We start from the raw sequence: 11155 nt of genomic DNA on the forward strand, positions 1-11155 counted from the left end.
ACACAATTCTGGCAACGTAATACCACATCACGAGCTGCAACTCTAGAGATTTTAAATTTTTGTTGAAGAGTGAAAGCAGGAACATGAAACTTTTGATGAAATTCTCTAGCGAGACCAACCAGAGCTGCATGAAAAATAAATTCTCTACGAGTACTAGCATCCACCAGGGTGTTATTACTGGCCATGGGACCAGGCAAATTAGTATGAGCTCGAATATGTTGTATGAAAAATTTATTTTTTTGGCCCAAATCAATTTTTGTAATTCTAAAAGAATTTGACATACAGTACTAATCGACCTAATTGGCCCTGCAATTTCAAGTGAGCGCACAGTGTTAACTACATAAGCAGAATCAGAAATTAAATTAAAAGAATCATGAAATCTTTTAAAAACTTCCAATACAATTTTACATTCTGTAATTTGGGGGGTTCCTGGACTGTATTGAATTAATACTGGTTCTTGAGAATCAACCATATAGGCACCTACACCTGTTTTGGAGCCATCTGTATAAATATCTAACGCTCCAGACAAAGGCTCTGAGGCAGTGACCTTAGGAAAAATCACTGGATGTTCAGTAAAAAATTGTAGCAAAGGATCCTTAGGATAATGATTGTCAAACTCTCCATCAAAACTACAGTGTAATATGGTCCAATCATCTATCAAGGCACACAATGTTTCCACCTGAGTTGCAGTATATGGTATAATAATTTTCTTTGGTAAAATACCAAAATGCTGAATACAAGATTTAACACCTAACATAGCAAGCTGTGCAATAGCAGAAGGATAATATTTAAGGGTCTTGTTAGGAGAAATATGAGGATAAATCCACAGAAGTGGTCCTTGTTGCCATAGCACTCCTGTAGGCTGACGAAAGTTTCTCAGTATACACAAAAAGAGATCTTCCTTTTCCTTGTACCTTCTTAGCATTGCCTTTTCCAGTCTTTCTTCTACTTTTCTTAAGGATAATCATGCTTCCTTAGTTAAAGCACGGGGTGAAGTAAGCTGAGAATCCCCTTTCAGGATCTCATAGAGTGGTTGCAAATCTACATTAGCCATTTTAATATAGGGTCGAATCCAATTTATGCTTCCTAGTAACTTTTGAAAGTCATTTAATGTTTTTAAATGATTTTTTCGTCAAGTGGCTGACAAAAGAATTGTAACCAGTTCACCTGGGACTTTCAGGACCTCAGTAGCAACCCTTTATCAAACTGTCTCAGTGGGCTAAAGGCCCATGGAAAAGAAAACATTAATCTTGACCTTGGCCACAGTCAAAGCCTGAATTCTAAATTTTGACTGGCAAAACAAAGTTCTTCACAGTTTGTTGTAGATTCTTTTTGAAACTATTTTAGGGGTTTCTCTGTCCCCCCCCCCCCAACCTGGGGCATTTTTACCATAGAGGCAGGAGCTGGCTGCTGAGGGGATAGGATCAAAGGCACTCTCCATGTAACTTAATGTTGTAGATCAACTCCTCTCTTGGAATAAGACCAGCAGATAAGGCAGGCTCTCTTAAAGAGCTCTTAATGAACACTCTTTTTTTGTGAGCAAATGTTGAAGGTCAGGCCATTAAAGGCAGAAATTCCTTTCTTGTTCTTGTTTTTCTTAAAGTCCTCCCCCGCCTCGCTCTCAGCCTTTTCAGATCATTCCTCCTGTAGCATTTCTAACACAGTCTGTCCCTTTAAGGTTCCTTGCTCCCAAGCAAAATTTAAATCCTTCCCAGCTTATCTCAGCTGTCCACCGTGAGATTCTCAGAGACAGCGAACCGAGGTGCAATAGCATCGCATTCACTAATAAATCTCTCTATCCTAAGCCTTTTTTTTTTCAAACAGCTCTTGAAGAGCCAGAAAAATTGGGTGAGACTGAGAAGTCTCCATGCTCACTGCAGCAGCTCCGCAGCTAGTTTCGCTACCCCCTACTGTGTGGGCTGCAAGCACAAGCACAGATAAAACACTATGCTTCAAAAATTAACATTGGCTATCAACCAACACACCACTACTAGAGCGGGGTCCATAAAATTAAATTTCCTACTCACTACACTTGCTCCGTAGCCAGAGGCCTTATCTGGGGAACTTTTATTTACGAGCGGTTTCTTCCTCAAGGTCTGCCAATTCATTCTCACTAAGCTCTGAGTCACTAGACATTCCCAAGGTCAATGCCTTTAAAGAGGGAAATATTTTCTTTGCCTCTAGGTCCGGACTATCACTCCTGTCTTTCTCTATCCTCTCCTTGGTTTTTCTTTTCGATTTTAAGCTTACGCTGACCAAGAAACTCCTGAAGAGCTGACAGGAGCGGGGTGGAGTGTGAGTTTTCCATGCTTTATGAGCTTATTTACGATTTACGAGCAGGGCAAGCTGGCGTGTTTATTTACACACGATCTTGTGGCCCATCATTAGTGGGCTCTTCCCAGCAAATGCACTCATGCCCTGAACAATGGCAATTCAAAAGAAAAAACAAATCCACCACACAAAGAAGAAACAAAATTACAAATCCTAGACCACAGACTTTTTAACCTCTAAACCAAGGCTTTCAACGTCTCTGCTTACTCCAGAGAATCTTATTGTCCTATTAGGGAATTCTATATTCCCTTATCCAGGAGCTTTATCCTCCCCTATTCGGGAGCCTTATCATCCCCTATCCGGGAGCCTTATCATCCCATATCCGGGATTCTTACTGACGTCGCCGTCCTGAAATTTGAAGAGTTCTGAATCCACATGAGAAAAGAGAATTTTCTTTCTCTACCAGTTGTTGCGCCCACCTCGACCAGCAAGGAAGATGCAACACCGTTGGATTCTTCTCAACAGCTTTTATTGCAGGAACACCTCATTCTTGATATGGGGGACCCCGAGGAACAAAGGCACTCACCTTATATACAAGACAGACTGTGGCTGTAAACTGTCCTCTGGGGATTGGTGGAGTATGAAATACCTTATTATCATGAATATCACTCCAGTCTGATAACTGCCGGAGAAATGCCAACACATGCAGATTGCAGGTGTTTATCACCAACGACCACCAGATGTCAGCGCCATCTTTAGCCATTCCCTACACATTTCTTTTAGACAGGAACAATTCTAGGTTAAAATTTTTGAAGTTGGGTGGGTAGGTCCCTGCATACCTGTGGCCCATGTCTATCAACTGGAGGCGATCTCTTCCGGTTCCATCCTCCTACTGTTGGTCAATTCAGCTAATGTTATCCCCATTGAATCCTGGTAGCCTCTTATATCCCAGGTCTCTGGGACTTTCTAGAGGTTACCCCTGCCCCCTAACCCCAACTGCTGTATATTTCTGTTCATTCTCCTGGTTTTCTGGGTGTCCATCCTCTCTCACCCCATACTTGATCCTGTCTTTCCTTTTCCCCTCCCTGGGTTCTTAATTGGCACTGGTTCCAGACGCCTACAAATAGCACTGTTGCTCTTCAGTAAAAGCATGAGCTTACACAGGTGATTAATAGAGTGTTAATGCAGAAACATACATATGGTACCTTTAAAGAGCAAAAGGACCAGACACAACACCTGGCTGATGGTTTCTATGATAAGCTTGACCAGGCTATGATTTTCAGCACAGATGGTCTCAAATCCCGCCAGTGACAGGTGATCTCCATAACAGGGATGTTCTCAAAACTGGAGATATTCTAGTCTTAATTCTGCTGAGCAGGATGAGATTTTGCATTAAGTTAGGAGAGGAATGCTGTTTCTATGTTGAAGATCTCAGGTGAGATCTATCTCGGCATATTATTTGCACAACACTTTAACCCCATGGTACTTAAACCCCCACCCCCGGTAGCTGGGCTTCTCTTCTCTTTGTCCACTTACTGGCCATTGGAGCTATACTCTTCCTGGAACCCTGCCTCATCCAATTTCTAAAATGACGATTAGCATTGCAAAATCACTGCTAATTGGTTTCTTGTTCAATCCCAAACAGTTCCCAACATAGAGGCAGATGACTATGATGACACATCCCCTTTATACAGTAATAAGGGGGAGATGTCAGGTTAAGTGAACTATGTCACAGGGAACAGGCCTGGAGCAAGAGTGAGACTGTCACATGTACAAATCTAATCATGGCACTAGCAAGTGCAAGGATCACTCCCTCAGTATTCTAGGCCTGCATGCCACAGTACAAGTAGCCTTGCAACCCCCACCTCCAGCACTACTGAGGAAGTCACATAACTTGGGGCCAAATTAAAGGTTTAACTTCCTTTCCCCCTGTAAGGACATATCTTTCCATGCAGATGAAAGATTCCCAGCACCTTGGTATGAATCAATAATGTATACTCACTCTAAAAATCCCCCATGTGCACTCCAATGTTTGTATAACCCTTATTACCTATGAATAAAGAGAGCTATTTCACTGAAAACCATATTTGAGAAGGTTTTTTCCTCCCCCATACTCAAGCCAACGAAGTTCCTGTGAACCCATTCTTCCCCAACAAGAATTATTCCTTCCCTTCAGGCCCTGTGCACAATGGTGACTGAACACCCCAAAAGCAGAAACAGAACTGGGCCAGCATATGCTACGACAGATATATAAGGTCATGTCTGTTCATTGCTATTCTTTTTACAATAACAAAAAATGGTTTGAATTTAATAGTCCCTTAACTGATAAGCACATAATGAAAACACAATTCATGGACCCAATATAATGGTATTTGATACTAAAGAAATATGATTTTTATTAAGATGGATTGAACAGAAAGCACTGTCCTGAATTAGGTATCTCAGGTCCACAAAGAAAAATGCTATAATTACTCAATCCTACGTAAATCCTAACTTTGAAGTTTTAGATTACTATAAGTTGGGGAGACTTTAGATGCTAAGGAGGAAAAAATGGAGATCACACAGTTGAAAGGGTGACTTCATATGTTCAGAAAACACTCTGGGATAAAATGGCAGGAAGGCAAGGAGTGCGTATCTAGGCAGGAGAAGTGTAGGAAAGTGAGGACCCAGGAGCCCTTCAAAATACTCAAACAAGCATCTACTTAATGTATTTCTAGCCTTAGACTTTCCCCATCCTGAATATATATGCTATTATTTTCTCTTTCTCTGGGTTTTTGGTCTTCTGTTTTTACTGGTAGTTCAGTTCCTGTGCCAGGAAGCAACTCAGCAATCTTCTACACCAACACTAGCACAAACCACCACCCCATCCCTTTTGGAAGGCTCATCTTGGAAATTTGTTGTCTAGTCTTGAATTCTATATGAAGTAGAGTGAGATCTTGATCTCCTGGTCCTCCTGCATGCATTTCCCATGTGCATCACCATATAATTTACAGTTTATTTTTTTAATTTTAGTATTATGTATTTCGTATAATATGTTATTTTTAATTGTTTTTTTTTAGTTTTAGAGATTTTAATTACACATGTTAACCCTTTCCTTTTCTGCCTCCACCATCTCCCACATATTTTTCTTGCACTGTCTTTCTACTATTTTGTTGTTATATTCAAATATGTCTGTAGATATTACATACATGGAACTTTGTATATATTAAGTAATACACACACAATCGGTGTGTTCTTCCTTGAAGAAATTCATTTCTGCAATTGTTAGCATGACTTACCTGTGTTACTGTGCAGTGTTGAGGTCTCTTAGCCTTTCTCTAATTCATATTACAAGTTCTCTTGTTTTTCTTGTTCATATCATATGTAGCCAGTGATGCTGGTGAAAGCTTATGGGTGTAGTTTCTGACATAACAAAGAGACACAATCTTACAACAAATTCCCTGACCCTCTGAATCTTATAAACTTATATTTATCTTTAGCAATGGTTCAAGAGCCTTTAGACACAAGAATTATTTGTGGATGTATCCCTTCAGATTAACCTTCAAAAATCTGCATTCTGATTGGCTGTGATTTTCTGCAATAGTCTCTATCTATTAAAAAAAGTTTCCTTGAGGTGTGAGGAGTACAGTTATTGCTGGGTTTAGGACAATTTAAAAATATAGATGATAGGTTTTATCACAGTTTAGTAAAGCTATGGATGTAGGTTCTATGACATAGGTAGACTTGGGTAAACTAAGTTTCACATGGGTTGTGAATGGTCTTAAGTCCATTTAGAAAGCTATTGCTTACCACCAAAGCATGGATGCCATCACTACATCCTTAAAGCTAGTATTATGTTTGGTGCACAGGACTTTAAGTCTGCTGGTTGCTTCCCTCCTTTGGAAACTTCCTTTATAACCTTTGATACTGTGAAAGCTCATCTTTAGTGAGGAGGAAAGTCAGGACAGTTCCAGCTCCAAAACCTCTGGGTTTTGCATCTGAAATACATGATGTCGTAAGTAATAGGAATTTACATCCACCTCTGTGTGACAGCTAGTGGCAATAGCAATAGCTGTCTTTCCAAGTCTAGGTTACCTCACTTAATATAATATTATCTCATCCCATTCATTTACCTGCAAAGTTTGTGTTTTCATATTTCTTTAGTATTTCATAGTGTGTATTACCATATTTTCATTATCTGTTTGTTCATTGAAGTACATTTAGGTTAGTTTCACTTCTTCAGTCTTGTGAATAGAGTAGCAATGATGTTGGCTGTCCAAGTATCTGTGAATGGTTGAGTCCTTTGGACATATGCTATGACACATACAGCTTGTTCTATAAACCATGGGTCCTGCCCATGCCACATCCACTTATAGACCTAACGAGATCCACCCATATAGTCCAAGCTTATACCAGGAGGCACAAACTATACACTATCCCAGTTAACTCTGTCTACCTGACATTGTTCCATACAAATCATTTCCATATTGTCATGGCATTATACAAAAAAAAAAAAATTGGCGAAGATGGCCAGACTGAGCCAGAGCACTGGATCAGGACCTGGACTTGATCTACCAGATTTGAAAAGTTAAGTAGAGGAGGGGTTAGGCAGAGTCAATGGGATAGAGCCTGAAGAAGAATGTTCAGGAGTTGGATGAGTGAAGACATTGGATATGGACTTTAAAAGTATTTTACTTCTATTAGTTCTTCAATTTTTTATACAATACATCTAATCTTATTATCTTCTCCTCTCAATTTCCCCCAAATCTGCTTCTCTTCTCCCTGCTTACTTAGTTTTGTTTCCTGTTTAAAAGATACGCTGTAGAGACAAAAAGGGAATGGATCCGGATAGGGGAACAGTTGAGAAGGAACTGGCAGGAATGGTGAAAGTGGAAACTAACCAGGATACATTGTATGAGGAAAAAACATTTTCCAAGAAAGGGAAAAAGTATATAAATATTGCAATATATTTAGGGATCATCTGCTTTAATAAAGTGGATACTTGTATATTCTCTTCCCCATACAATACCACCACCACAACACAACAAAAAAGAGGAATTGAATGCAGGAAGAAATAACCTTGTACATTTAATCCTTTAGTAGTGTAAGCATGAAAAGAAATTTTGATTTTTGCTGGACTTTTCTGACCATTTTTATTAAACAAATCTAAGTGCATTTTTTAAAAAATTATTATTTATTTTATATATGTGAATACACAGACACTCCTGTCCACACACCAGAAAAGGACATTGGATCCCATTACAAATGGTTGTGAGGTACCATGTGGTTGCTGGGAATTGAACTCAGGACCTCTGGAAGAGCAGTCAGTGCTCTTAACCACTGAGCCATCTCTCCAGGCTTCCCTCAAGTGAATTCTTATTAAATTCAAAATATATGGGTACTGTCCAGGTCATTCAGTTTTTGAAAACATTTTTTGATAAACATTTTCATATCCTTTGAAATTTTAAAAATCCAACATACAAATACATACTATAATTTTCTGCTACCAATATAGCTTCTATTGCAAGGCTTTCCACTAGACTGTGGCTGTCCCACAGGGGCTGGTCTCTTGAAGATAACTGATTCTCCCTCTCCCAGCTGCTATCAGTGTTTATAGCTTCATACCTAAAAAGATCTAAAAACTCATTTCAAAATAAATCACAGATGTTCACAAAAATATACAAAATTTTATTACATTAGTAAACATACACGAAGTAAAAATAACTATTTGATTAATCATGGAAGTAGCTATGCTCTCATGGATCAGAGATATTTTAAGCATTCATTTTATGAAATGCCTGAACATACCTCACAAATGCTAGATATTTGTTTTATTTTTGAACAATCTACTGATGTCTTCTCTTTAGGTATAAATAGATGAATTGCCAGTCCCTAACTTTGTTCATTATATGTATCACATTTTATGAGACACTTTTAAATGCTAGAGATGTTTCAAGATCTTTTCCAGAATGCCTTAAGACATCTTTCTTCAACTGTAGTCAAAAGAGAAGACACACAATTCTTTAAAAAAACAAGGATTATTTAATATGAAGTAAAAAAAAACAAGTAAATACTAACTGTTAGAATACATAAAGGAAAAAATGTAAAGATTATTAAAGGCTGCAGGAGAGACACCAGGAAGAAACAGTCTCAACTAGACAGAAGACATCCTGTCCAAGGGGGAGTTTCAGAACTTTTTAGAAAGAATGTCAATGTAGACATATAGGGAAATAACTTAAAATACAAACAATCACCCTGATTAGAGAGAGCCCTTTTACATGAAAAATTGAAATACATGATTTTGATTATTAACAACCCATATACTAAAATACGATTGTAGAAAAAAAATTGTTTAGTTTAATTGATACTCTGGGAGCATTCTCTTAACCTAAGAATCCTATTTATGCCCATGTACTTATATCACCAATCAGTAGATTGGCTAGACACGAACTTTAGAAAATGAAGCATAAAGTTTTAAAGGTATTACATGTAGTTTATAGAAACTTACATTAGTTTCGCTAAGAAAACTAATAAGATAAAATTCTAAATTTATCTCCAGCAAAGAATTGGGTCCCCATTTGTGGGTGTTTTGTTTTGTTCTGGTTTTGGTTTTTAGATAATACTTACATTTACCTATTACCAAAATTATTATTGCATATATCCCACTCTGAATATTTTTTTGTTTTATTCCTTCCATTAATAATCAAACACATAGTACCTTTTGCTTTGGGGGGATACCAAACTTCTGCTTAGGTGGTACCTACAAAAACACTTGTTAATATCCATCAATCTTTTCTATTTTATCTTTCTTATTTATCCTACTGTTTGAGTGTGGAAATATTTTTAAGTAGACAATTGATTTGAATAACTTGAAATTTACTTCAATCATGGGGAATCCTTGTTACAAATGGCATTTCAGCAATTTTGGGTGGTCGGAGGTACTGGGCAGCAATTTTTCCCATGACAGCTTTCATGTCTCTATTTCTTAGTGTGTAAATAATGGGATTTAAGATGGGAGTGAAAACAGTATAAAATATAGCAAGAAATTTATCCACAGGATAGGTAGTAAATGGCCACACATAGATGAAGATGCATGGTCCAAAGAATAGCACGACTACCATGATGTGAGCTGCCAGTGTAGAAAATGCCTTGGCCATGGCAGCAGAGGACTTGAACCAAACTGTGACAAGAATTATGACATAGGAGCTCACCAAGAGAGAGAAAGTGCTTAAGGAAAGAATTCCACTGTTTACCACAATTAGTATTTCCGTAATGTATGAGTCAATGCAGGCAAGTTTGACCACTCGAGGAAGGTCACAAAAAAAGCTGTCTACTTCATTGGGTCCACAAAATGCCAGTTTGACAGTAAATGATAACTGGCTCAATGTGTGTATCAAGCCCACAGCCCAGGAGATTAATACCAAGGCAGTACATGTACTATGGTTCATGATGATCATATAGTGTAGAGGCTTGCATATGGCCACGTATCTATCATAGGCCATGGAGACTAGGATTACCATCTCCCCTCCTGTAAAGAGGTGAATGAAGAAAATTTGGGCTATGCAGCCAGTGAAGGATATAGTCTTGCGTTCACTCAGAAAGTCTACAATCATTTTAGGTGTAGCAAAAGAAGCCTGGCAAATGTCAAAAAAGGAAAGATTTCCAAGGAGGAAATACATCGGGGAGTGCAGGCTGCTGTCAGAAGTCACAGCTATGATGATGAGAAGGTTTCCTAAAACAATGACAATGTACAACGCAGAGAAGAAAACAAAGTAGAAAATCTGAAGTTCCCGAGAACGAGAGAGTCCAAGCAGCACAAACTCAGACACCACTGAATAATTGGTGCTATCCATGGATTCAGGCCACAGACTTGCACTCAAACAACCTTAAAGAAGAGGACATAAAAAGAGGATTAGAACTATGAAACAATATTTTAATGCAAAGGACTCTGAGGCATCAAGCACAAGTCATATTTACTAAATGCCAAGTTTAAAAACAAACATTTGAACAAGCATGCCAACAAATCTGAACAGACAGAGGAGCTTATGAGAGTGTTTAAAAAAATGCTTGATAATTTGATCAAGAAAGGGGAGATGGGTACAAAGTCCCACACCTCGTAGAGGCACTACTAGCAATGAGTAGCTGTGAGGAAAGGAAGAAGTTAATTTTCTTTCACAGTGTAGCCTCTGGTAAGTGGATCATGCTCCAGTGGAAGGACACATATTAAAAAGTATATGAATGGCATAAATTGGATTTGATGCACTTTAAAGAAAGGAACACAAAGTAGGTTTGGGTAGGGAGGGGAGAGGGGATCTGGAAGCACTTGGGGGAGGGACTTGTATGATGAAAACACGTTGAACAAAATTCTTAATGAAATAAAAACTCTCATCAACTTTGGTAGAAACTTTTACATTTAGGAACAGATTTACCAGTTATAAACAAGGAAATAGTTCCTTTAAATGATGACCATTTTTACACAATGGGAGAACCGCAGGACTGAAAGACTAGAAGACTGACAAAGTGATTTACAACTTAATTCCTCAAAGAAATTTTCTAGAATCAGCAAAACATAAAGCACAGTTACAAAGTCACTTCCTATCATTGATTTTGCTAAAGTCTTACGTGTAGCATTTTATTTAACTCTCTAAAGGATATGCATAACTTCATAGTTATTTTGTTATATAAATTAACACTTGTTAGTTTAGACTATTCATATTTTAACTCTTCATATTTAAAGAAATGTATATACCTACTTACAGAAAGTATAGTTTAAGTTTGATAATACATGACATCCTATTATAAGATTGTATTATGATAGATTTCTTAATAAATTAAAATTTCTATAATAAAGCAAAATAAAAATATTCATCTATTGCTTCAAGAGTTTTATGCACTCTAGAGATTC

General features: G+C 37.9%; 1 protein-coding gene across 1 annotated transcript; it reads right to left on the bottom strand.

The window, feature by feature from the left end:
- Positions 1–9131: 9131 nt before the first annotated feature.
- Or4k5 (olfactory receptor family 4 subfamily K member 5) lies at positions 9132–10103 on the bottom strand. The gene has a single exon (NM_001000092.1). The coding sequence runs from the start codon at positions 10101–10103 to the stop codon at positions 9132–9134; it is 972 nt and encodes a 323-aa protein (NP_001000092.1).
- Between the last annotated feature and the right edge of the window lie 1052 nt (positions 10104–11155).

The sequence above is a fragment of the Rattus norvegicus genome, chromosome 15, assembly GCF_021556685.1.
Source record: "Rattus norvegicus strain SHRSP/BbbUtx chromosome 15, alternate assembly SHRSP_T2T, whole genome shotgun sequence".
Lineage (NCBI taxonomy): Eukaryota > Metazoa > Chordata > Mammalia > Rodentia > Muridae > Rattus > Rattus norvegicus.

What these genes read in the sequence shown, in the direction of transcription:
- Or4k5 (NM_001000092.1), bottom strand. Translation starts at nt 10,103, where the DNA reads ATGGATAGCACCAATTATTCAGTGGTGTCTGAGTTTGTGCTGCTTGGA.